The 24,346-nt window shown below is 45.7% G+C and overlaps 1 protein-coding gene and 19 non-coding genes across 20 annotated transcripts; 19 read left to right on the top strand and 1 right to left on the bottom strand.

Annotated features, from left to right (window-relative positions):
* Window positions 1–2,426: 2,426 nt before the first annotated feature.
* LOC137900155 (solute carrier family 22 member 6-like) lies at window positions 2,427–11,791 on the bottom strand. The gene is made up of 15 exons (XM_068744215.1): window positions 11,765–11,791; window positions 11,487–11,651; window positions 10,940–11,013; window positions 10,724–10,853; window positions 8,932–9,035; window positions 8,638–8,792; window positions 8,344–8,512; window positions 8,136–8,259; window positions 7,933–8,048; window positions 7,233–7,287; window positions 6,168–6,327; window positions 5,908–6,016; window positions 4,448–4,526; window positions 2,853–2,980; window positions 2,427–2,568 (listed from the first exon to the last, which is right to left on the bottom strand). The coding sequence occupies exons 1-15, from the start codon at window positions 11,789–11,791 to the stop codon at window positions 2,427–2,429; spliced, it is 1,737 nt and encodes a 578-aa protein (XP_068600316.1).
* Window positions 11,792–15,995: 4,204 nt separating this feature from the next.
* On the top strand, window positions 15,996–16,068 carry trnak-cuu (transfer RNA lysine (anticodon CUU)). Its single transcript has one exon. It is a non-coding gene; the product is annotated as a tRNA-Lys (tRNA).
* Window positions 16,069–16,476: 408 nt separating this feature from the next.
* trnak-cuu (transfer RNA lysine (anticodon CUU)) lies at window positions 16,477–16,549 on the top strand. Its single transcript has one exon. It is a non-coding gene; the product is annotated as a tRNA-Lys (tRNA).
* Window positions 16,550–16,957: 408 nt separating this feature from the next.
* Window positions 16,958–17,030, top strand: trnak-uuu (transfer RNA lysine (anticodon UUU)). Its single transcript has one exon. It is a non-coding gene; the product is annotated as a tRNA-Lys (tRNA).
* Window positions 17,031–17,438: 408 nt separating this feature from the next.
* trnak-uuu (transfer RNA lysine (anticodon UUU)) lies at window positions 17,439–17,511 on the top strand. Its single transcript has one exon. It is a non-coding gene; the product is annotated as a tRNA-Lys (tRNA).
* A 408-nt stretch (window positions 17,512–17,919) lies between these two features.
* trnak-cuu (transfer RNA lysine (anticodon CUU)) lies at window positions 17,920–17,992 on the top strand. Its single transcript has one exon. It is a non-coding gene; the product is annotated as a tRNA-Lys (tRNA).
* A 408-nt stretch (window positions 17,993–18,400) lies between these two features.
* On the top strand, window positions 18,401–18,473 carry trnak-cuu (transfer RNA lysine (anticodon CUU)). Its single transcript has one exon. It is a non-coding gene; the product is annotated as a tRNA-Lys (tRNA).
* A 408-nt stretch (window positions 18,474–18,881) lies between these two features.
* trnak-cuu (transfer RNA lysine (anticodon CUU)) lies at window positions 18,882–18,954 on the top strand. Its single transcript has one exon. It is a non-coding gene; the product is annotated as a tRNA-Lys (tRNA).
* A 408-nt stretch (window positions 18,955–19,362) lies between these two features.
* Window positions 19,363–19,435, top strand: trnak-uuu (transfer RNA lysine (anticodon UUU)). The gene has a single exon. It is a non-coding gene; the product is annotated as a tRNA-Lys (tRNA).
* Window positions 19,436–19,843: 408 nt separating this feature from the next.
* Window positions 19,844–19,916, top strand: trnak-cuu (transfer RNA lysine (anticodon CUU)). Its single transcript has one exon. It is a non-coding gene; the product is annotated as a tRNA-Lys (tRNA).
* Window positions 19,917–20,324: 408 nt separating this feature from the next.
* Window positions 20,325–20,397, top strand: trnak-cuu (transfer RNA lysine (anticodon CUU)). Its single transcript has one exon. It is a non-coding gene; the product is annotated as a tRNA-Lys (tRNA).
* A 408-nt stretch (window positions 20,398–20,805) lies between these two features.
* trnak-cuu (transfer RNA lysine (anticodon CUU)) lies at window positions 20,806–20,878 on the top strand. Its single transcript has one exon. It is a non-coding gene; the product is annotated as a tRNA-Lys (tRNA).
* Window positions 20,879–21,286: 408 nt separating this feature from the next.
* trnak-cuu (transfer RNA lysine (anticodon CUU)) lies at window positions 21,287–21,359 on the top strand. Its single transcript has one exon. It is a non-coding gene; the product is annotated as a tRNA-Lys (tRNA).
* Window positions 21,360–21,767: 408 nt separating this feature from the next.
* trnak-cuu (transfer RNA lysine (anticodon CUU)) lies at window positions 21,768–21,840 on the top strand. The gene has a single exon. It is a non-coding gene; the product is annotated as a tRNA-Lys (tRNA).
* A 12-nt stretch (window positions 21,841–21,852) lies between these two features.
* Window positions 21,853–21,924, top strand: trnam-cau (transfer RNA methionine (anticodon CAU)). The gene has a single exon. It is a non-coding gene; the product is annotated as a tRNA-Met (tRNA).
* A 324-nt stretch (window positions 21,925–22,248) lies between these two features.
* On the top strand, window positions 22,249–22,321 carry trnak-uuu (transfer RNA lysine (anticodon UUU)). Its single transcript has one exon. It is a non-coding gene; the product is annotated as a tRNA-Lys (tRNA).
* A 408-nt stretch (window positions 22,322–22,729) lies between these two features.
* trnak-cuu (transfer RNA lysine (anticodon CUU)) lies at window positions 22,730–22,802 on the top strand. The gene has a single exon. It is a non-coding gene; the product is annotated as a tRNA-Lys (tRNA).
* Window positions 22,803–23,210: 408 nt separating this feature from the next.
* On the top strand, window positions 23,211–23,283 carry trnak-uuu (transfer RNA lysine (anticodon UUU)). The gene has a single exon. It is a non-coding gene; the product is annotated as a tRNA-Lys (tRNA).
* Window positions 23,284–23,691: 408 nt separating this feature from the next.
* Window positions 23,692–23,764, top strand: trnak-uuu (transfer RNA lysine (anticodon UUU)). Its single transcript has one exon. It is a non-coding gene; the product is annotated as a tRNA-Lys (tRNA).
* Window positions 23,765–24,172: 408 nt separating this feature from the next.
* On the top strand, window positions 24,173–24,245 carry trnak-cuu (transfer RNA lysine (anticodon CUU)). The gene has a single exon. It is a non-coding gene; the product is annotated as a tRNA-Lys (tRNA).
* Window positions 24,246–24,346: the final 101 nt, after the last annotated feature.

The raw sequence follows: 24,346 nt of genomic DNA, 5'->3' as shown, positions 1-24,346 counted from the left end.
GGTGCTGTTGCAGCTTGGGGTGTTCTGGAGGGGCCATGCTGCCCTTGTTGGGCCGGATGTAACAACTCTTTCATTTGGTGGAGGTTTCATGCCTGCTCGAGTCCACCACACCAGCGTCTGTGTCTGTGGCCCTCACTCAGCTCTTCCTCTTCTTCCTCAGATCTCCTGAGACATTATTGGTCCAGACTCTCCTCTCGAGACTGGTGTTTAGGGATGACCCTTGGAATTATGGTTGGATGAAAGGTGGTGGAACAAGGTGCACCAATAAATCCACACCACTTTCTCCTCAGAACAGTCTATTTCTCACTTTTTCTCTGCCCGTCTTGTTGGTTCCATGTTTCACTGCGGCACAGCCCTCAATGGGACAAGGTAGGAAATAGCACTTAATAAAACATGATAGGCTAGTCTGCAGAGAAGGCAGGTGACAGTCACATAAAAAAAGAAAGAGAAACAAAAAAGATTCTTCTGTGAAATCTTCTCTACTTCAACTCCCTCCCATCTCATCCACTGGCCCTGCCTTGCCTTTGATACAGCCTTTATACACTTTGTTGCTTGTCCTTGTTGCCACTGTTCTTCGATCACAAGGTTCCAGGATGCTCCGTTCTCTCATTGCCCATAGCCCCCCCCACAGCCCTTTGACATTTTTAATTCAATCATTAACTTCATCGAAAAGTTAATCTTTGGATGTTCCACAGCCATTGCACGTCACAGAAGTGGTTTTGCAACGACAACCCATTGTCCTGTTTAATGTTCACCATCTCAGATGACCTCTTTCTGTGCTCATCATGACTCATCATATTTGAGATGAGTAATCGTGTTGTCTTGACCCGCTCAGAACTGCAGGTATGACATGATTTGATTTGGCAGACAAACAACATTCCAAACTAGAAAACGACAATCAGAGACTGCAGACCCCGCCTCCAAAAGACTATTGGATCTTGTGAGACAGTAAACAGGGCTTCCGGATCAGAGGGGCCAAACCTGCTCTAGCTTGCTGCTCCGGAACGTACTACAAGACTCCTTCTGGACTCTTTTTCCCATCATGCCATTCGTGTCCCTCCCTTCGGTAATATCCGGAAGAAGCCTCAAAAGCTTCACAAGGCTTCATCCGCCCGTCTCTACACAATACTATAGTTGACAGACATAAGAAGGTAACATAAAAACACAGTCTACCTGAGGGCAAGTCAAGGTCAGTCTGCAGCAGGCAAAACTGTCAGAACGGGATGCCGATGGTGAGGTAACAGGAACCCTGGGATATTTTCCCTGCAAGAATAGTTACATCTCACTTCCCTGTTCTAGCGCTGCACTCTGGAGCTGGGGTCAAAACCTGGAGAGCAGAAACTCGGGCTTCCACAGCACCGCCACTGATGCTTAAGGCTTCTTTGAGTAGTGAAGAAATATCAGGCCCCCCTTTCTGTTCTTTGATTATCTCAACTGTGAGATTACTACCCTGTAGAGGAGAACTAAGACCGTTCTGGCTGATGGACATTGACACGTGTGTGGGGACATTGTTTTCATAGTTCGTGCTACAGACCTGAACTTCAACGTTCACCCAGCTGCCAAAGGGGACATCTGGGTCATTAGCTGCAGCAATCGCCAGTGGGTCATCAAGAGGGAGGGTGTCACGTGGTTGGATCTGGACATCAGGGGGTGCTTCTCCCTACAATTGTCACTTGAGCCCCTGAATTGAGCAGCATTCTAAGAGGGACCTCATTAATAGCACATGATTCCATACATTGATTGTCCTATGCAGGGACAGCTGAGGCAGGAGCCTATCCCAGGTGCTTTTAAGGTGGGAGGCGGGGTAAACTATAGGCAAGTCACCATCTCGCCGCAGGGCCACACAGTCAGAGAAACAATTCACACTCACATGCACGCCTCACTTCATGCTCAGTTTAAAAACATCAATTCATCTCCAATGCAAGTTGTTGTTGGGAAGAAGCCACACATGGAAACGCCACAGAAACAAGTCTGTGATCCTCAAGTGGATTTATTCATTTTACATGTATGTTAATTACACATAAGCAGACAAAATATGTTCTGTGTTGAACAAAGACAACAATAATCTTCTGATGTTGATCCTAATTTGTTTTAGTATATGCAGCAAATTAATTATTATAAATTTATCATTGCCCATCACAAAATTATTGTTTCATCACTGTTGTCACCTCATTGACACCTAACACAAATATTCTTATCAAATATCTGACAGATCATTGAAAATAAAATTATTATTTTTTCATTTTTCCATTGAAATTTATTTTTTGAAACTTTAAATCACTTTCAAACTGAAATACATCACTCTGATTTTCATTGTAACTTTCCTTCAGCCATCAAAGACTTGAGTCATTTGATTGGTCAAATGCATTTCATCCATCTGATCAGGTGACCAATACACTGGCAATGGCTCTGACTAGTCTGATTGGTCAAAGGGCATTGAGCCCAGCCCCTTCCACATCCTTCAGCTCTTTTAAAGACATATCTTCTGTTGAGGCCACACCCCCACTCTCGGAAGGCCCTCCTTCACATAATGACACGTTCCCCTCGGGGGCAAGCTTCCTTCCAGACCTTGAGGCAGAAGAAAATGTCATTTAATTGTTAGTTATTGATCAGGGTGGTGATAAACATGGTCAGGGGCGTGAACAGCTCTGACTACCATCTTACTGGAATTACCGATGTACAGTAATACCTCGATAAACGAGCGCTTTGAAGTACAAGCGTTCCGAGATAAATTTGAAATGTGATGCTGACATGGAGGCCGAACGCTGCAAGCGCTGCAACTGCGCTTCACTGAAAAAAACAGCATTGAAATTTAAAAAAAATCAAAAAATCTTAGCTAGCTATTAGCTCACCATTTCTGCTCCACGTCATCCACGGTGTCTGGCAGTGGCACGTTCAGAGTCTCTGGCAGGAAACAGGCAAAGCAGGCGGCCACCACTGCTGAACCCCCATACACCAAACCAGGCAGAGCAGGGAGGACCTGGGAAATGTAGTCCAATCAGTTTGTTTGGACAGAAATTGAAACAGCTCCTCATCATTGGACAAATAGAATATTTTACAAGAGTTCAGGAAGTAGGCAGAAAGACCGTGGGATTTATCAGAATTGGCTACTCTGAAGGTAAACGCATGTTTGCTTGAATCGTTATTCTGGTGATGTTTTCGAACAGTTGTGAGGATTCTATTTTGCTGTTAACATCTATCAGAAACGGATGTGATTTGGAGTAGTTTTCCAAATGGACTCTTTTAATCTAAAAACTACATTTGATGCCACTTTACTATCATATTTCAGAAAGCAGCATGTGCGGCTGGGGTCTACGGTGTTGGACACTCGGACTATCAGCACCGGATCCCCCCAGGGCTGTGTACTTTGCCCCCTGGCTCTTCTCTCTGTACACCAACTGCTGCACCTCCGGCCATCAGTCCGTTAAACTGATTACATTTACGGACGACACCACCTTCATAGGGGCTCATCTCGGACGGTGATGAGTCTGCCTATAGGAGGGAGGTGGACCGGCTGGTGTCCTGGTGTAGCAGCAACAACCTGGAGCTAAACAACCAGGAAACAGCGGAGATGATCGTGGACTTCAGGAAAGTCACAGCCCCACCATCCCTCCTCGCCGTTGTGGACTCTTTCCGCTTACTGGGTGCCACCAGTATCCAGGACCATCGCCCAGGACCTCGAGTGGGAACCGACCATCAGCTCCCTCATCAAGAATGCTCAGCAGAGGATGTTCTTCCTGCGGCAGCTGAGGAAAGTCAAGCTGCCGACCCAGATGTTGGTGCAGTTCTACACCGCCATCGTTGAGTATGTCCTCACCTCCTCCATCACCATGTGGTAAGCCGGCGCCACCACCAGGGACAGACACAGACTGCAGCGCATTGTGCGTGCTGTGAAGAAGGTAATCAGCTGCAAGCTGCCATCTCCTCCTGTATGTCTCCAGGACCCGGAGACGTGCAGGTCGGATCACAGCCGACCCTTCTCATCTTGGACATGTACTGTTTGACCCTCTCCTCTTGGGCAGAATGCTACGGTCCATCCAGACCAGAACCTACCGCCACAAGAACAGCTTCTTCCCCGCTGCTATATGACTCACGAACACTTTAGAACCGGTTCCTGCCATTTGCACTGCATGATTGTGTTACTTTTTTGCTGCTGCTCTCGATGCTGCTGTTTTTGTAGGGGGCTTTTGTATTCATATGTTTCTTAACTTAGTCTATTTTTACTGCATACCCTATATAGCATAGAGCTGTAGTTTTGCCTTTGACTATTTGTCATTATTTTATGATTCAGGTCGCACGATTGCACCGAGAAAATATTCTACTTTGTGAATCCTTTCACTGACAATGGCAAATAAATAGATTTTGATTCTGACGTGATTAATTATACCGATGAAGTGTATAAAACATCTTTAATCATTGTAACAAGGATCAGGAAGGCGGATGTCACCTCGTTCAGGATTAGGACGGCGGGGGCTGCCATGCTTCCGATTCTCGCCATGGTGGAGACAAATCCCATTCCTGTCTGCCTGAGAACGCATCACACAGACATCATGAGACAACAGGTCTAACAGATAAGTGAGTTTATGCAGCGATCAAGAGAGAAAACAACTCCATGACTAAAATGTGTTACTCAACCAACCAGTGGTTTGGTCAGGGACAGACTCTGGTGTTGTGCTGATATCAGCTTTGCTAATATGAAGACAATAATATACTGCTCAATACTGATTAGTATAAAAAACGTAGGGCAGCACGGTGGTGGCTCTGGTGCCTCACAGCAAGAAGGTCACAGGTTAAAATCTGACATGGAGCCTTTCTCTGAGGACTTTGCATGTTCTCCCCGTGTCTGCGTGGGTTCTCTCCGGGTTCTTCCTCTCACCACCAAAAACATGTAAATTAGGAACATTCTTCACACTAAATGGCCCATAGGTGTGGTTGTGTGTGTGAATGATTGTCTGTCTGTGTGTGGCCCTGTGATGAACTGCCAGATTGTCCAGGGTGGACCCCGCCTGTCACCCTTAGACTTCTGGGATAGGCTCCAGCACGACCCGGTAATGGATAAAGCGATTAAGGAGATGAATAGCTGAATAAAAATGTGCACTTAACAGTCTACAGCAGACCTGGGCATTGTACGGCCCTATGGATGACTCTGACCGGCCCGTGTAAGGTTGATTGGAAATTACAAAATAAATATATTTTCTAATTTTACCTCATGCATGGACTGAAACTGCATTCAGTGACAGTTCAATATGATGTATCTCTGAGCACAAAGACAATATGGTGATGTATTTAGGAGGCTAAGAACATTCACACAACTTTCCAATATATTAAACTCAAAATGTGTTTTAGAGTAAATGTGAGTCAAAATGTTCACTATTATGAGTCACTAATGGTAAAACGTTCACATTTATTTTACCATTGTTTTGAGAAATTTAATTGAATAAATGACATTTTTTGTAAGGCAACCTCAATTTTTCATTGCTTAATTAATATAACAAATACTCTTACAAGCTTGTCAAAACAATGCTATTTACTGCTTCTTTTTTTAAAATAAAGAAATACAATTAATATTATGCAGAAATGAATTCAGCCTTTTGGCCCAGCCCTCCAGAATATTTTCTGTTTCTCATGTGGCCCCATGGAAAAAGTAATTGCCCACCGCTGGTCTACAGCTTCATTTCACTTTGCCCGTTGTTGTTTTAACACAAAGATCCTGCAAAACTTCAATTAAAAGCCTGTGTTTGTTTATGCTGAACAGCTGATATCGACGTAAGACCTCTCCAGCTCGTTCCATGTACTTATATTAACTCCACTACCAGCTCAGAGTCGGAGCAACGGCCTCCCCAGGAAGGCTCTGAGATGTTCATGCAGAGCATTCCTGTTCCTGTGGGCTTTCGCCGACAGTCTCACCTGATGACAGTGGGGTAGAGCTCTCCAGTGTACAGGTAGACAGTAGTGAAGGAGGCTGAGGTAAACGCTTTACCCAGGCATGCCAACGTGGTCCGGATGGTTTGCATGTCTGTGGGCGGAGTTGTATAATAAACATGCAGCCCCTCTTCTTTTTTTTTTGACGGTTCAGGTTTGCTTTGACAATGTTTACGTCCTTTTCTTAAAGTCTGAGGGAGTAATGGGAATGAAGTTTATAACATTGATGCTTTTTTTTTTCTTACCTCTGGGAACGAAGATGTTGGTAAAGATGACAAGCGCAGCCACGAAGAGACAGGAAGCCTGAGAGACCCTCCTCCCCAGGAAAGAAAGCATGGCCAGAGCCATTAATTTGGCAGGAATATCGACAGCTCCGAAGATCAGCTGAATCAGGTAGATGTTCACCTTGAACCAGCAGAGGTCGCAGTAAGAGGAGAGGAATGACAATGAGAATTTCATGACAACAGCAAGTATTTTACAAAATAGATAGAAAGAGACAAATATAAATGTGACCAGTCAAGGCCAAAAGTTCAAATTTGAGAATAAAGGAATCTGAATGATGTCTCCATGGTGCGGCTGCTGCCATGTCATCCTTTTATATTACAGAATACTCTGAGCGCTAGTCTTTTGCCACGTTTGTTGAGCTGCAGATCAACAGAAATCCTTGATGTTATTGATTGTATTGTTTTACCAGGGGAATTTGTGTCCGCCACCTCTTCAATCTTTGCTTGAGCAGCAGTATTTAAAACAGAGGATGAGTCATTGTGGAGTCCTTAAACCACCGGTGCTGTTTGATTGGGTGTCAACAACAAGCTTACAAAATTTGCAATCAGATTATTAAGCATGAATTGATTTGTTAAACAACGACTTAACGTTAATAATAATAATGCATCGGTTTTATAGAGCGCTACATTGTGCATTATTCACTCACTCCATACTTTGGTGGTGGTGAAGCTACTGTTGTAGCCACAGCTGCTCTGGGGCAGACTGACAGAAGTGAGGCTGCCAATTCGCACCATCAGCCCTTCTGACTACCACCGACATTCACTTGCTCACAACATTCATTCGCTCACGACATTCACACAGGCAATGTGGGTGAAGTAACATAATGAACATCTCAGGGATGGATCAAGGAGCAAATTCTAGCTGCAGATTTCTGTGACAGAAGATACAACTGATTGTCACATTCAATTCCATGGTTGCAATTTGCTTAAAATGTCATCTCTCCATGATCTAAAATTCAGATATGTGTATGCAAGGTGTAAAGGAAGTTGTCAGCGGCTAGCAATGTTGCTATAAAGGAGACTCACCCCAAACTGCTGCAGGTCCATCACCAGCCCATAGTATGCAAAACTGGTGGCAAACCTGCAGAAGAAGACATGCTGCTGATGAAAGGTAGACTGGTGCATAGATGGACAGGTAATATAGGGGTGTCAAATTATCGCGTTAATTGCGATGAATTAATTACAGTCATATTTAATCTTGTTAATCTAAATTTTAATCTCTAACTTTACTGTTTCTGTATTGCCTTTCTATAAATCCTGTTTTAATGCATTAGGCTTTTTGTGCTTGAGTTGTTGTTTGGGCCTCATGTTTTATTTTATTTTCTAATTATTTGGATATTGACAACAGAAAACAACAATACTCCCCCTGGTGGTCGAAACTAAATGTTGCAGGCAGCAAATACAGCAGAATGTAAATGGCTGGACTGCATCTGTTCAAGTCTGTTAAAAATAATCAATGACTATATAAAGCTACATTTTGTTTTAAATCGATCTTTTGATCTGCCACAATAATGTAATGAATTTAAATGAAAATATCTCAACTTGAGGGCTTTTCACAGAAATCTAAAAAAAGAGATCAATTGTTTTCAGATAATAATTAATTAATCTATCAAATGTTTTAACCTCTTGACATCAATGTTATTATATTCTGTATGTAATTACACGTGTATCTTATAAAGGAAAATGTATGCAGGTAGAGTTCAAACAGATTTGTTTTTTTCCGAACCAGACGGCAAGAAGACAAATGGAGATTCGTCTCATTCCTCTGGTCTTCAGCAGGTCGTACGCTGTGAATGACAAACGACTCATCTCCATCTCCTTTTTCATGTGAGAGCCTAAAACCTGCAGGTCACATGGGACTGATGTCAGTTCCTGATGCTTGTTACACATTCAGTATATGACAGGTTGGTAGTTAGAAAGGCAAGTTACCTCTCTTGTTAATTTATCAATCATCTCTGGTTTCCCATTGACTCGAGCAACTCGATGAAGATTCTTTAATGCCGCATCAGGCTGACCGTTCAGGACCAACCAACGAGCTGACTCTGAGCACCACCTGAACAATCAGAGAACCAGCAAGATGACCACTCGGCCCATTATACAATGATTAGAGATGAAACTTTTGAAAATCTATACTGACCAGGTCAAGCCAAAGAACAGGAAATGTGGAGCGGAGACAGCCAGCTGCAGCTTCCTCCAGTCTCTTAGTGAATAGGCAATGCCTGCCAGGACTAGTTGACCAAATGTGTAGGAAAAGGAACTAAGTGTGCCCACTATTGTCCTGGCCTTAGTTGGGATCCACTCCACCTCTACAGACAGACAGGCAAGCAAACAGGCTCATGAATCTTTGCGGACAGGCCATCGTTTGTTGTTCCAGGATTCATAAATTACACTGAACCTGCAGTTTATGACAGAAAGAAAGAAAGACGGGTACTCAGTGAGACGCCATTAATCATGAGTCCAGACATCGCCATCCCACAAAGAAATCTAAAAATGCAGTAGACGGTGTAGGAAGGAGAGAGGGCCGAGGCACAACCAAGCACTGCCAACTGCAGGTAAGACCAAGTCAGGATGGAGCGCCTCCCAAACCTGGGATAGAGGAGACAAAGGACAGAGAAAGATTCCAACTGGCTTCATTTTAGGGTCGACCATCAACAGACAATGAAGAAAGAAGACACACCTAAACATGGACACAGTCAAATAGGCATTTACAGTTTGGACGAGTCACCTGTCTGACAGACTGCCGAAGATGATGGCTCCTGTTAAGACTCCGCCCATGTAGATGGTCTGAATCATTTGCTTGAGAGGGCGCAGAGAACACACCAGCTCCCACTGGAGGAGAATGTGCCACACAAAACATTGAGAGAGCGTGATGAATGGAAATCCGGTTAATTACTGCTCCTTCCAAAATCAATTTTAGTGCCACGTTACAAGAACCCACTTAAATTGAGAGTCATTATTTGTGGGGGTCACATTAGATGGATGGCAGGGCAAAGTATGTGAAAGTTTTGGCACAAAGAGGACGTGGATGAATCAGTTTCAGCTCAAGGAATATAGTTCGGAGTGAGTTAGCTGCTATGCTGGAGATTGGCAGAGTAGAAGAGTCAAATATCCCGGAGCTTGGTGTGGCCCCCTTGTTCTGGAGGGTAACAACAATGGGTTTATGTTTCTGGTTGGACTATTTAAAAGTAAACGGTGGTCACATTTTCATGCCTGTCCCATGCCCTGGGTCTATAATCAGCTGGTCACCATTTCCATTTGCACAATTCTGCATTTAACCACAGACTACGGGCAGATTCCAGTATCTCCAGAGTCCTCAGAGAATAAAGCCTTCTCCATGCCACTGTGCATTGGTACCGACTTGTGACACACAATGAACAAAGACCTCTCCCCAGCTTGCTACCTTGTTGTGGTGGGGAGCCTTCAGTGCCAATAGAAACCTGTATACTATACAATACTGGCAGGGGCTATTAATCCCCTTGCGGGTTCAAAAATGCAGGCAAGGTTTTAGGTGAGAGGTCAGATGAAAGGCAGTACCTGGCCCTCCAGGTTGGGGGTTAGGCCCAGCGTTGACAACCCAGTTCTATAAAAATAAGTCCTGTTCACAGAAACAGAAATGAATAAAAAAGTAGCTGAGGCAGTTTCAGGGGCCGAGGAGTTCCTACTGGCCGTTTGTTCCCGGTTCCAAGAGAACGGATCAACTCACTGACCGACCTGATGCAAAAAAGGTACCTCAGATCCAGTCCATTTGAGATGAAGAAAACAAGCACTCAGCAAGGAGCTTCTTTTACAGGCTCCTAACCTATCTTTTTCTTGAACACGCTAAACGGGGCTGTGGGGCAAGTTATCCCAGTAAGTGTAGGGAGCTGATGTCCAGTGCGCTACATCACTCAAAAACATCAGAGGGAAACAGCATTATGGGATGCCCTTTCATGGTCAGTATGAACCATAATGCCCACCCCGTCCCCGTGACTCTACTGCATGAGGGATACCAACACTTGAATCTTATGGTGGCATCTGGATTTACAGATTTGACTTCAAGGTATTCTTTAGGTTTGCGGCAAAGATGGCAAGGGCTATTTTTCTTAGTTCTTAGGAGGACAGGAGGTTAGGCTGCTCGGCCCCATGGCCTGAGTCCAGAGGTGGGGGGGTTGGTTAGTATACAGTCTCAGGAGACAGAGCATACAGGGTCCATAAAGGTGGGGTCAAGGTGCAATAGTTCATTATAACAGGTATCTTTACTTAATCTGCTGCACTTGAGCGAAGTCTGGTTGACTGGAGCAAGAGACGGGACGTCAGGATGTGCTTATACCTTTCTCGGAAAAAAAGTTTGCCAAATGGTGCCCAACTGTTTTAGGTCTATTGCATTGACATTCATTCTGTTTTTCCTAAAAACAAAAACAGTATTGAGTATTGAAAACTGTCCATAGATCAACACAGCCATTTCCAAAATCACTAAAATCTCTTCGCAAATCAGCGTGGATGCTTCTTGAGCATGTTTTCATTTCCTCACGCTGCACCTCAGAGACAGTGGTCGACAGGAACTCGGAGTGGTTGAACGTCCATCCATCCAAGCATCCTTCTGTCTCCATCTGGCTAATATTGGCTGAACCGCTTGCATCCATCAGCTGCCATTGAGGTGCCACGTACCTGTTCGACAGCAACAACAGATCGGAAGCAGGAAATGTTGTCAGAGTAAAGACATTCATCCATTGAATGTGACGGAGCCAGAATACCTCCTGCAGCGATCCAGTCGAGTTCCTGAAGAGTCCAGTGGGATGAAGGCTTTCAGCAGCTCCATGTTATCCGTCTAAAACGACCAATCACAGTCATCCAAACAGCTAAATGCAGTAACGTCCATCACAGAAACCCACATCAGGTAATTCAGTATTCAGTCTGCCAAGCTCATAACCCTTATCTAATAGTTAGGCGGGTTACCCTGGCAACGTTAAAGAGGTTAGCTGTTTGTAAGATATGTTTCCTGCTCGTGTCAGACAGATAGACAAGCAGGTATTTGAACATTAGACTGGTTACCTAGGAGTCAGAAAAGTTGCCTCGAATTTGGAATCTGAACACTTTGATGATCCCCAGAGGGAAATTCTGTTCATTACTGGACCTCTTAGTGAGACAGATTCATTTGTAATGTCAGACAGGTTAAGTTTACTGAGCATTGTCAGGCCGATTAGCCGCTAGCGAGACAGGTCACTTCTTGGTGTTACCTGGTCAGGAAAACGGCTGCTGTCTCATGTCAGACATGCTATCTAGAAGCGGTAAAGACGTTACCTGGACATGTGACAGGTTGTAGAGGCTGTGATTGGCTGGCAGACTGCAGTGGTGGGTGGGAACTCCAGAGATGAAATTGTTCAAGATATTTTGACTCGCCGTCAGCAACCCAGGGAGGCTGATGAGAGTCACATGGATCCATTGGTATCTTCCGAAACCACCAATCTCAACAAGGGCAAGTGGGGGGAGGGGGGAAGGAATTTGTGTTACGCATGTGCATCACATGTAGTTTACCTGAAATAACTTCAAAATGATGCTGTTTCATTAGCAACACTTACCTCCTCCAGCAGCTCGGAGAATCCCATCCCCACCCCCCCACCCCCCCGTCTGATTTTTAGGATTTATAATTTAATTGTAAAGTTCAGATTAAATTACAATTTTGTAATGTATTCTTTAAAACTGAATGTACATGTTTGAGCTCCTTCAACAACACAGCTGTCAATTTACTGATAATAATGATTCAATAGTATCATTATTATAAAATCCCCAGTGCTTTCAATGAGTTGGGTTCTGTTCCATCCAGATGAATGAACCTGAGAAAAGAAATCTATATTCATATAAATATTTGAAATAAAAGTTGAAACTTTAATCTGATAAACATATTTCTTTTCAGCAAAACTTTTCCCAAATTATTCCCGACCTAATTTCACTGAACTTTCCAGTTTCTCCATCTTCTTAAAAATGTACTCTTTTCATAATTTAGTATATCTCAATTAGAGCACTGTGGTAGTGCTTTTTTTTTTTTTTTTTTTTACAGTGCATGCTGTTTGTTTGGAGTCTGGTGAAAGTTCTTAAAGGATTAGTGCGGCTGCAACGGAATGGAAATGCAAAGGAAAGAGGATTTAGTGTTGAAATCAGTGGAAATGTACTTACGGTTTGGTGGCCGATGGATGACTGGGGGGGCTGGCAAGATGAAGCATGTATGAGTTGTGTGGGTGGGCAAATGGGTGGAGCAATATACATGCTTAATGCTGAATATTAACAAGAGGGTGTGGCCCAACTCTCTTTGTTTGTAATCGTCCTGATAAGTGTTTCACTCTTGCTAAAGGAACCCGCTCTGACTTTGTTCTGTTAATGGATAGTTAAAGCATTCTCTCTCTCTCGCTCTCTCTGTGTCTCTCACTCACTCTCTCTCTCTCTGTCACCCTGAAAGAGAGAGAGAGAGTGAGTGAGAGGTTTATAATGAATAATTTTATATCTGTATAATTTTCTGCAAAACAAACAAACATCTAACTGATGCCTCACAACTTAAAATCGTACAAAACTCTCCTGAATTTCTTGAGACCCTTCCCGGCTGTCCTCCAGCAGAGTTTGTGACTTGATAAAAAAAAAAGTATTTATTTATTTTCATGTTCCCAGTTCTCGCTGAGTCTCTGAGTTCTTTTTTCTTTTTTTTGTCCTGGAATTCTTCCGACTGAGTTTCAATCAACAATCTTCTCAGCAGGATTCAAATCCAGACGAGACGACAAGGACACAACAGATGCGGAGACAAAGTGAATCCAAGACATCCCCAAATAGATCTAAAACACAGAAAAACAAATGTTTGTCTGTGTTCAGACACACATGTGGAAAACATGCACAATTGAGTTGATCAAATCAGATCGATAATGTGCATGAATGAAGAAATGCATACTATATGGCAAACTATAAACCTAAAGGAAATACATTTACACAGATACAAACACATCAGAGGATATTTAAACAATCAATATTTAACTGCGCACTAAAATGTATAAATGATTTATAAATCGTGGATGAAAAAAATGTCCAACTACATCAGTATTTGCTCATGTCCGTCTGTTAGTGCTGATCTTTATCACCATTGGAAACTATCTCGAGACTATGTGAAGCATTTTGTTGAATGGAACGACAAGGAGTGGCTTTAATGATCATTTGTCCCTTTTCAGAGAAAAGGGACAGATTAGATCAGACTCTTAAAAAAGCAACCAGTTGATATGGATCAAGCAGAAGGACCCTTGATGTGCCCATACAACATCAGCTTGTTCCCAATTTGTGGCCCCCTTGTTTTAAAGGGGGCATTTTATGAAAAATGTTTCTACACAAACGTTTAAATTAAACCGTCCTGTCAATCCTGCGTAGTTTGCATCACCTCACCGGTTACCATTTAGTTTTGGTTTCATTTTCAGAGGCGCTTCTGACAGAGCTGTTTGAGACATAAAAGAGGGACGCTTGTCCAGCATCCGTTTGCTATTTTGACCAAAGACTGTGACAGATATTTCATATGAGTGTTTGGGAACTGCATTAACTTGTAGAAAAAGGGTAGAATATGTGACCTTTCAGATCAAACACACAAAATGAAGTCATGTGATTTCATTGCCTCATGTTGAGGCGTTGAGGGAACGTGTCCATCGTGCTGCAGCCAATAAGTCTCCATCGCTGAGGATACTAGATACAAAGTTCCTCTTTATGAAAGCAGCGTCCATCGTCTGAACTTCTGCCCCTTGCATTTTAACTTCTGAAAACAAACAATGAACGTTGGCCATCTTGTTTGGCAGCTGGACCTGCAGATACTGAACCTGGAGGGTCAGACAGAGAGGACACGATGAGGAGTCGTTGTAACCGATGTTGTAATCGGTGAACATTAACAGGACAGAGGTAACCGCCACATTTGTTATTGCCCTCGCCTATGGATCTCGGAGGCCCTAATTACCACAGATTAACCTTTCAAACTCTCTCGCGTTTATTTTAGCAACCTGAAACGTCTCCTCGAGGACAAAACCTTAGCCCTAATCTATGTACGACCTCGTCCTTGTTAAACAAACCACCTCCCATAAAAAGGCATTGAATATTGCCATATAGAATGTGGGACTCCAACTCCTAAGCGACAGTTTGGGCCCTTTCATTTGACAGAGCCACCCAGCCAATAAACACACACGAGTAATTTCAATTGAATCATAGTCCCGCCCCCCATCGCTGCCACCCAGTAAAAAGTGTGAACGCTGTTTGAAATGTATGGATTTGAAGTCAACAGAAAATAAATACAAGTATTTTCTTTTAAAAGAAAAACAGCGTTAAATACTGCAGTGTCAGCACCAGCACACGGTTAGGGTAAAGAACTCTAAGCTGTGGTGTGTTCACAGCCCGTCAGGAAAAACAATCGCTTCAGACTGATGCATAAATATCAAAAGAAACAAGTTTTTACACCTGTGTAAAATAAAAACCACACACACATACAAATGTATCTACAAAATATCCTCCTGAGACCCAGTTAGCATGTCCTCTGTAATGGACAAATGTCCACTACAGAGGACATGCTAACTGGCTGGGTCTCAGGAGGATATATATATTTTAAATGAATAAACATCGGAACTAACGCTTTACAGTTAAAAACTCTGCAGTGAAATTCTCAGATAAAAAAAGAGAAAAACTTGCACAGATGGTTGAAGATGAAAAAAAATGTAATTTGCAAATCCAAGATAAATATTTACAAAGAAACCCCATCCAATCAGATCTCACGGCCTGCATCCTGAGCTGCGATTGGTGAGCGAAGCTCTACAGCATGCTGAGAATCTCTGACCTGCAAAACAGACCCCAGATCAGAAAACAACAGCTGTTTAAAAGCACACACGCACACACACACGCGAATCAAGTAGAAGCATAAAATAAAATGGGAAATGAAACCTTGTCAATCATTGCTGCCTGTTTGATGCGATCATCTTTGAAGTCGTGGACGTCCAACGCGAGAACAGAAAGATCATTCAGGTACTCAAAGTCCATCCTTCACAAGACATACACAGTCAGACAGGTTCGTAATGTCCAACCATACCCTGAATGCCTCACAATCTTCCTCCAGAATAATTATGTATATTTATGATTCATATACGGCTCATGAAATATATTTTGATGAATTCTAATGCATTTGAACAGCAGTGGGCAGAGTCCTTGTGTTTGTGGGCGTGCTCAGTGACGCCGTTACCCGAGGTTCCTGTGGAAGAGCCAGGCTTCATGGTTGAAGTGGAGCCGTTCCAGATGCTCGGGAGGAATCCCACGCTCCTCCTCCCTGCCCCGGTGCGGGAGGCGTTGCATGCAGCGCTAAAATATACAGAGAAATAATGCTAAACTTCATCAAACATGGACAAGACCGCAAGGGCTTTTTTGAAATGCTCCTCTTCGACAGGATGTTTGACTTTATTTGTACTGTAATACATGCTACTGTGTGACTGTACTTGTACTCTAACATTCTATCTAATAAATATATTCTTCTTCCTCCACACCAGGGTTTGGGGTTTGATTCCCAACTGTCCTGGGTCTGTTTGAATTTTCTCCACCTCCATAAACATGCAGTATAGATTAATTGATAACTTCAAATTGTCCAAATGTTGGATCCAGCGACACCCTTGTTGAACGGCAAGGTGGATAAAGCAGCTGTAGATTGAGGTCGTTTCCTCTCCAAGAAAATGGATGACTTTATTGGGTCTCCTCCTCATCACGAGAGTAAACAGTAGTTGTGCCTGTCCGGTGGCAGACTGAGGAATCCTTGCCCAGCAGGCCTGGCTAGCTCAGTTGGTAGAGCATGAGACTCTTAATCTCAGGGTTGTGGGTTCAAGTCCCACGTTGGGCGCACGAGTTTATCAGCAGAGTGGCGCAGCGGAAGCGTGCTGGGCCCATAACCCAGAGGTCGATGGATCAAAACCATCCTCTGCTAATGTTTTGGGGCAGCACGATGGCATGGTGGTGAGCACTGCCATTTGACACCAAGGTTTTGGGTTCGATTCCCAACTGTCCTGGGTCTGTTTGAATTATCTCCACCTCCAAAAACATGCAATTTCGGTGAATTGATAACTTCAAATTGTCCAAATGTTGGATCCAGCGACACCCTTGTTGAACGGCAAGGTGGATAATGCAGCTGTAGATTGAGGTCGTTTCCTCTCCAAGAAAATGGATGACTTTATTGGGTCTCCTCCTCATCACGAGAGTAAACAGTAGTTGTGCCTGTCCGGTGGCAGACTGAGGAATCCTTGCCCAGCAGGCCTGGCTAGCTCAGTTGGTAGAGCATGAGACTCTTAATCTCAGGGTTGTGGGTTCAAGTCCCACGTTGGGCGCACGAGTTTATCAGCAGAGTGGCGCAGCGGAAGTGTGCTGGGCCCATAACCCAGGGGTCGATGGATCGAAACCATCCTCTGCTAATGCTTTGGGGCAGCACGATGGCATGGTGGTGAGCACTGCCATTTGACACCAAGGTTTTGGGTTCGATTCCCAACTGTCCTGGGTCTGTTTGAATGTTCCCTATCTCCAAAAACATGCAATTTCGGTGAATTGATAACTTCAAATTGTCCAAATGTTGGATCCAGCGACACCCTTGTTGAACAGCAAGGTGGATAAAGAAGCTGTAGATTGAGGTCGTTTCCTCTCCAAGAAAATTGATGAGTTTATTGGGTCTCCTCCTCATCACGAGAGTAAACAGTAGTTGTGCCTGTCCGGCGGCAGACTGAGGAATCCTTGTCCGGCAGGCCTGGCTAGCTCAGTTGGTCGAGCATGAGACTTTTAATCTCAGGGTCGTGGGTTCAAGTCCCACGTTGGGCGCAGGAGTTTATCAGCAGAGTGGCGCAGAGGAAGTGTGCTGGGCCCATAACCCAGAGGTCGATGGATCGAAACCATCCTCTGCTAATGTTTTGGGGCAGCACGATGGCATGGTGGTGAGCACTGCCATTTGACACCAAGGTTTTGGGTTCGATTCCCAACTGTCCTGGGTCTGTTTGAATTATCTCCACCTCAAAAAACATGCAATTTCGGTGAATTGATAACTTCAAATTGTCCAAATGTTGGATCCAGCGACACCCTTGTTGAACGGCAAGGTGGATAATGCAGCTGTAGATTGAGGTCGTTTCCTCTCCAAGAAAATGGATGAGTTTATTGGGTCTCCTCCTCATCACGAGAGTAAACAGTAGTTGTGCCTGTCCGGCGGCAGACTGAGGAATCCTTGTCCGGCAGGCCTGGCTAGCTCAGTTGGTAGAGCATGAGACTTTTAATCTCAGGGTCGTGGGTTCAAGTCCCACGTTGGGCGCAGGAGTTTATCAGCAGAGTGGCGCAGAGGAAGTGTGCTGGGCCCATAACCCAGAGGTCGATGGATCGAAACCATCCTCTGCTAATGTTTTGGGGCAGCACGATGGCATGGTGGTGAGCACTGCCATTTGACACCAAGGTTTTGGGTTCGATTCCCAACTGTCCTGGGTCTGTTTGAATTATCTCCACCTCCAAAAACATGCAATTTCGGTGAATTGATAACTTCAAATTGTCCAAATGTTGGATCCAGCGACACCCTTGTTGAACGGCAAGGTGGATAATGCAGCTGTAGATTGAGGTCGTTTCCTCTCCAAGAAAATGGATGACTTTATTGGGTCTCCTCCTCATCACGAGAGTAAACAGTAGTTGTGCCTGTCCGGTGGCAGACTGAGGAATCCTTGCCCAGCAGGCCTGGCTAGCTCAGTTGGTAGAGCGTGAGACTCTTAATCTCAGGGTCGTGGGTTCAAGTCCCACGTTGCGCGCACGAGTTTATCAGCAGAGTGGCGCAGCGGAAGCGTGCTGGGCCCATAACCCAGAGGTCGATGGATCGAAACCATCCTCTGCTAATGTTTTGGGGCAGCACGATGGCATGGTGGTGAGCACTGCCATTTGACACCAAGGTTTTGGGTTCGATTCCCAACTGTCCTGGGTCTGTTTGAATTATCTCCACCTCCAAAAACATGCAATTTCGGTGAATTGATAACTTCAAATTGTCCAAATGTTGGATCCAGCGACACCCTTGTTGAACGGCAAGGTGGATAATGCAGCTGTAGATTGAGGTTGTTTCCTCTCCAAGAAAATGGATGACTTTATTGGGTCTCCTCCTCATCACGAGAGTAAACAGTAGTTGTGCCTGTCCGGTGGCAGACTGAGGAATCCTTGCCCAGCAGGCCTGGCTAGCTCAGTTGGTAGAGCGTGAGACTCTTAATCTCAGGGTCGTGGGTTCAAGTCCCACGTTGGGCGCACGAGTTTATCAGCAGAGTGGCGCAGCGGAAGCGTGCTGGGCCCATAACCCAGAGGTCGATGGATCGAAACCATCCTCTGCTAATGTTTTGGGGCAGCACTATGGCATGGTGGTGAGCACTGCCATTTGACACCAAGGTTTTGGGTTCAATTCCCAACTGTCCTGGGTCTGTTTGAATTATCTCCACCTCCAAAAACATGCAATTTCGGTGAATTGATAACTTCAAATTGTCCAAATGTTGGATCCAGCGACACCCTTGTTGAACGGCAAGGTGGATAATGCAGCTGTAGATTGAGGTCGTTTCCTCTCCAAGAAAATGGATGACTTTATTGGGTCTCCTCCTCATCACGAGAGTAAACAGTAGTTGTGCCTGTCCGGTGGCAGACTGAGGAATCCTTGCCCAGCAGGCCTGGCTAGCTCAGTTGGTAGAGCATGAGACTCTTAATCTCAGGGTCGTGGGTTCAAGTCCCACGTTGGGCGCACGAGTTTATCAGCAGAGTGGCGCAGCGGAAGCGTGCTGGGCCCATAACTCAGAGGTCGATGGATCGAAACCATCCTCTGCTAATGTTTTGGGGCAGCACGATGGCATGGTGGTGAGCACTGCCATTTGACACCAAGGTTTTGGGTTCAATTCCCAACTGTCCTGGGTCTGTTTGAATTATCTCCACCTCCAAAAACATGCAATTTCGGTGAATTGATAACTTCAAATTGTCCAAATGTTGGATCCAGCGACACCCTTGTTGAACGGCAAGGTGGATAATGCAGCTGTAGATTGAGGTCGTTTCCTCTCCAAGAAAATGGATGAGTTTATTGGGTCTCCTCCTCATCACGAGAGTAAACAGTAGTTGTGCCTGTCCGGTGGCAGATTGAGGAATCCTTGTCCGGCAGGCCTGGCTAGCTCAGTTGGTAGAGCATGAGACTTTTAATCTCAGGGTCGTGGGTTCAAGTCCCACGTTGGGCGCAGGAGTTTATCAGCAGAGTGGCGCAGAGGAAGTGTGCTGGGCCCATAACCCAGAGGTCGATGGATCGAAACCATCCTCTGCTAATGTTTTGGGGCAGCACGATGGCATGGTGGTGAGCACTGCCATTTGACACCAAGGTTTTGGGTTCGATTCCCAACTGTCCTGGGTCTGTTTGAATTATCTCCACCTCCAAAAACATGCAATTTCGGTGAATTGATAACTTCAAATTGTCCAAATGTTGGATCCAGCGACACCCTTGTTGAACGGCAAGGTGGATGATGCAGCTGTAGATTGAGGTCGTTTCCTCTCCAAGAAAATGGATGACTTTATTGGGTCTCCTCCTCATCACGAGAGTAAACAGTAGTTGTGCCTGTCCGGTGGCAGACTGAGGAATCCTTGCCCAGCAGGCCTGGCTAGCTCAGTTGGTAGAGCGTGAGACTCTTAATCTCAGGGTCGTGGGTTCAAGTCCCACGTTGGGCGCACGAGTTTATCAGCAGAGTGGCGCAGCGGAAGCGTGCTGGGCCCATAACCCAGAGGTCGATGGATCGAAACCATCCTCTGCTAATGTTTTGGGGCAGCACGATGGCATGGTGGTGAGCACTGCCATTTGACACCAAGGTTTTGGGTTCGATTCCCAACTGTCCTGGGTCTGTTTGAATTATCTCCACCTCCAAAAACATGCAATTTCGGTGAATTGATAACTTCAAATTGTCCAAATGTTGGATCCAGCGACACCCTTGTTGAACGGCGAGGTGGATAAAGCAGCTGTAGATTGAGGTCGTTTCCTCTCCAAGAAAATTGATGACTTTATTGGGTCTCCTCCTCATCACGAGAGTAAACAGTAGTTGTGCCTGTCCGGTGGCAGACTGAGGAATCCTTGCCCAGCAGGCCTGGCTAGCTCAGTTGGTAGAGCGTGAGACTCTTAATCTCAGGGTCGTGGGTTCAAGTCCCACGTTGGGCGCACGAGTTTATCAGCAGAGTGGCGCAGCGGAAGCGTGCTGGGCCCATAACCCAGAGGTCGATGGATCGAAACCATCCTCTGCTAATGTTTTGGGGCAGCACGATGGCATGGTGGTGAGCACTGCCATTTGACACCAAGGTTTTGGGTTCGATTCCCAACTGTCCTGGGGCTGTTTGAATTATCTCCACCTCCAAAAACATGCAATTTCGGTGAATTGATAACTTCAAATTGTCCAAATGTTGGATCCAGCGACACCCTTGTTGAACGGCAAGGTGGATAATGCAGCTGTAGATTGAGGTTGTTTCCTCTCCAAGAAAATGGATGACTTTATTGGGTCTCCTCCTCATCACGAGAGTAAACAGTAGTTGTGCCTGTCCGGTGGCAGACTGAGGAATCCTTGCCCAGCAGGCCTGGCTAGCTCAGTTGGTAGAGCATGAGACTCTTAATCTCAGGGTCGTGGGTTCAAGTCCCACGTTGGGCGCACGAGTTTATCAGCAGAGTGGCGCAGCGGAAGCGTGCTGGGCCCATAACCCAGAGGTCGATGGATCGAAACCATCCTCTGCTAATGTTTTGGGGCAGCACGATGGCATGGTGGTGAGCACTGCCATTTGACACCAAGGTTTTGGGTTCGATTCCCAACTGTCCTGGGTCTGTTTGAATTATCTCCACCTCCAAAAACATGCAATTTCGGTGAATTGATAACTTCAAATTGTCCAAATGTTGGATCCAGCGACACCCTTGTTGAACGGCAAGGTGGATAATGCAGCTGTAGATTGAGGTTGTTTCCTCTCCAAGAAAATGGATGACTTTATTGGGTCTCCTCCTCATCACGAGAGTAAACAGTAGTTGTGCCTGTCCGGTGGCAGACTGAGGAATCCTTGCCCAGCAGGCCTGGCTAGCTCAGTTGGTAGAGCATGAGACTCTTAATCTCAGGGTCGTGGGTTCAAGTCCCACGTTGGGCGCACGAGTTTATCAGCAGAGTGGCGCAGCGGAAGCGTGCTGGGCCCATAACCCAGAGGTCGATGGATCGAAACCATCCTCTGCTAATGTTTTGGGGCAGCACGATGGCATGGTGGTGAGCACTGCCATTTGACACCAAGGTTTTGGGTTCAATTCCCAACTGTCCTGGGTCTGTTTGAATTATCTCCACCTCCAAAAACATGCAATTTCGGTGAATTGATAACTTCAAATTGTCCAAATGTTGGATCCAGCGACACCCTTGTTGAACGGCAAGGTGGATAATGCAGCTGTAGATTGAGGTCGTTTCCTCTCCAAGAAAATGGATGACTTTATTGGGTCTCCTCCTCATCACGAGAGTAAACAGTAGTTGTGCCTGTCCGGTGGCAGACTGAGGAATCCTTGCCCAGCAGGCCTGGCTAGCTCAGTTGGTAGAGCATGAGACTCTTAATCTCAGGGTCGTGGGTTCAAGTCCCACGTTGGGCGCAAGAGTTTATCGGCAGAGTGGCGCAGCGGAAGCGTGCTGGGCCCATAACCCAGAGGTCGATGGATCGAAACCATCCTCTGCTAATGTTTTGGGGCAGCACGATGGCATGGTGGTGAGCACTGCCATTTGACACCAAGGTTTTGGGTTCAATTCCCAACTGTCCTGGGTCTGTTTGAATTATCTCCACCTCCAAAAACATGCAATTTCGGTGAATTGATAACTTCAAATTGTCCAAATGTTGGATCCAGCGACACCCTTGTTGAACGGCAAGGTGGATAATGCAGCTGTAGATTGAGGTCGTTTCCTCTCCAAGAAAATGGATGAGTTTATTGGGTCTCCTCCTCATCACGAGAGTAAACAGTAGTTGTGCCTGTCCGGTGGCAGATTGAGGAATCCTTGTCCGGCAGGCCTGGCTAGCTCAGTTGGTAGAGCATGAGACTTTTAATCTCAGGGTCGTGGGTTCAAGTCCCACGTTGGGCGCAGGAGTTTATCAGCAGAGTGGCGCAGAGGAAGTGTGCTGGGCCCATAACCCAGAGGTCGATGGATCGAAACCATCCTCTGCTAATGTTTTGGGGCAGCACGATGGCATGGTGGTGAGCACTGCCATTTGACACCAAGGTTTTGGGTTCGATTCCCAACTGTCCTGGGTCTGTTTGAATTATCTCCACCTCCAAAAACATGCAATTTCGGTGAATTGATAACTTCAAATTGTCCAAATGTTGGATCCAGCGACACCCTTGTTGAACGGCAAGGTGGATAATGCAGCTGTAGATTGAGGTCGTTTCCTCTCCAAGAAAATGGATGACTTTATTGGGTCTCCTCCTCATCACGAGAGTAAACAGTAGTTGTGCCTGTCCGGTGGCAGACTGAGGAATCCTTGCCCAGCAGGCCTGGCTAGCTCAGTTGGTAGAGCGTGAGACTCTTAATCTCAGGGTCGTGGGTTCAAGTCCCACGTTGGGCGCACGAGTTTATCAGCAGAGTGGCGCAGCGGAAGCGTGCTGGGCCCATAACCCAGAGGTCGATGGATCGAAACCATCCTCTGCTAATGTTTTGGGGCAGCACGATGGCATGGTGGTGAGCACTGCCATTTGACACCAAGGTTTTGGGTTCGATTCCCAACTGTCCTGGGTCTGTTTGAATTATCTCCACCTCCAAAAACATGCAATTTCGGTGAATTGATAACTTCAAATTGTCCAAATGTTGGATCCAGCGACACCCTTGTTGAACGGCAAGGTGGATAATGCAGCTGTAGATTGAGGTCGTTTCCTCTCCAAGAAAATGGATGACTTTATTGGGTCTCCTCCTCATCACGAGAGTAAACAGTAGTTGTGCCTGTCCGGTGGCAGACTGAGGAATCCTTGCCCAGCAGGCCTGGCTAGCTCAGTTGGTAGAGCATGAGACTTTTAATCTCAGGGTCGTGGGTTCAAGTCCCACGTTGGGCGCAAGAGTTTATCAGCAGAGTGGCGCAGCGGAAGCGTGCTGGGCCCATAACCCAGAGGTCGATGGATCGAAACCATCCTCTGCTAATGTTTTGGGGCAGCACGATGGCATGGTGGTGAGCACTGCCATTTGACACCAAGGTTTTGGGTTCAATTCCCAACTGTCCTGGGTCTGTTTGAATTATCTCCACCTCCAAAAACATGCAATTTCGGTGAATTGATAACTTCAAATTGTCCAAATGTTGGATCCAGCGACACCCTTGTTGAACGGCAAGGTGGATAATGCAGCTGTAGATTGAGGTCGTTTCCTCTCCAAGAAAATGGATGAGTTTATTGGGTCTCCTCCTCATCACGAGAGTAAACAGTAGTTGTGCCTGTCCGGTGGCAGATTGAGGAATCCTTGTCCGGCAGGCCTGGCTAGCTCAGTTGGTAGAGCATGAGACTTTTAATCTCAGGGTCGTGGGTTCAAGTCCCACGTTGGGCGCAGGAGTTTATCAGCAGAGTGGCGCAGAGGAAGTGTGCTGGGCCCATAACCCAGAGGTCGATGGATCGAAACCATCCTCTGCTAATGTTTTGGGGCAGCACGATGGCATGGTGGTGAGCACTGCCATTTGACACCAAGGTTTTGGGTTCGATTCCCAACTGTCCTGGGTCTGTTTGAATTATCTCCACCTCCAAAAACATGCAATTTCGGTGAATTGATAACTTCAAATTGTCCAAATGTTGGATCCAGCGACACCCTTGTTGAACGGCAAGGTGGATAATGCAGCTGTAGATTGAGGTCGTTTCCTCTCCAAGAAAATGGATGACTTTATTGGGTCTCCTCCTCATCACGAGAGTAAACAGTAGTTGTGCCTGTCCGGTGGCAGACTGAGGAATCCTTGCCCAGCAGGCCTGGCTAGCTCAGTTGGTAGAGCGTGAGACTCTTAATCTCAGGGTCGTGGGTTCAAGTCCCACGTTGGGCGCACGAGTTTATCAGCAGAGTGGCGCAGCGGAAGCGTGCTGGGCCCATAACCCAGAGGTCGATGGATCGAAACCATCCTCTGCTAATGTTTTGGGGCAGCAC

This window comes from Brachionichthys hirsutus, chromosome 10 (genome assembly GCF_040956055.1).
Source record: "Brachionichthys hirsutus isolate HB-005 chromosome 10, CSIRO-AGI_Bhir_v1, whole genome shotgun sequence".
In the NCBI taxonomy this organism is placed as follows: Eukaryota; Metazoa; Chordata; class Actinopteri; order Lophiiformes; family Brachionichthyidae; genus Brachionichthys; species Brachionichthys hirsutus.
This window is presented reverse-complemented; position numbering and strand designations above follow the sequence as displayed.

Excerpts from the sequence above, each read along its gene's own strand:
- LOC137900155 (XM_068744215.1), bottom strand. The coding sequence starts at position 11,791 with ATGGGATTCTCCGAGCTGCTGGAGGAG. Across the intron at positions 11,652-11,764 it reads TCTCCGAGCTGCTGGAGGAG|ATTGGTGGTTTCGGAAGATA; the intron begins GTAAGTGTTGCT and ends GCCCTTGTTGAG. Across the intron at positions 6,017-6,167 it reads CAACATCTTCGTTCCCAGAG|ACATGCAAACCATCCGGACC; the intron begins GTAAGAAAAAAA and ends CTCCGCCCACAG.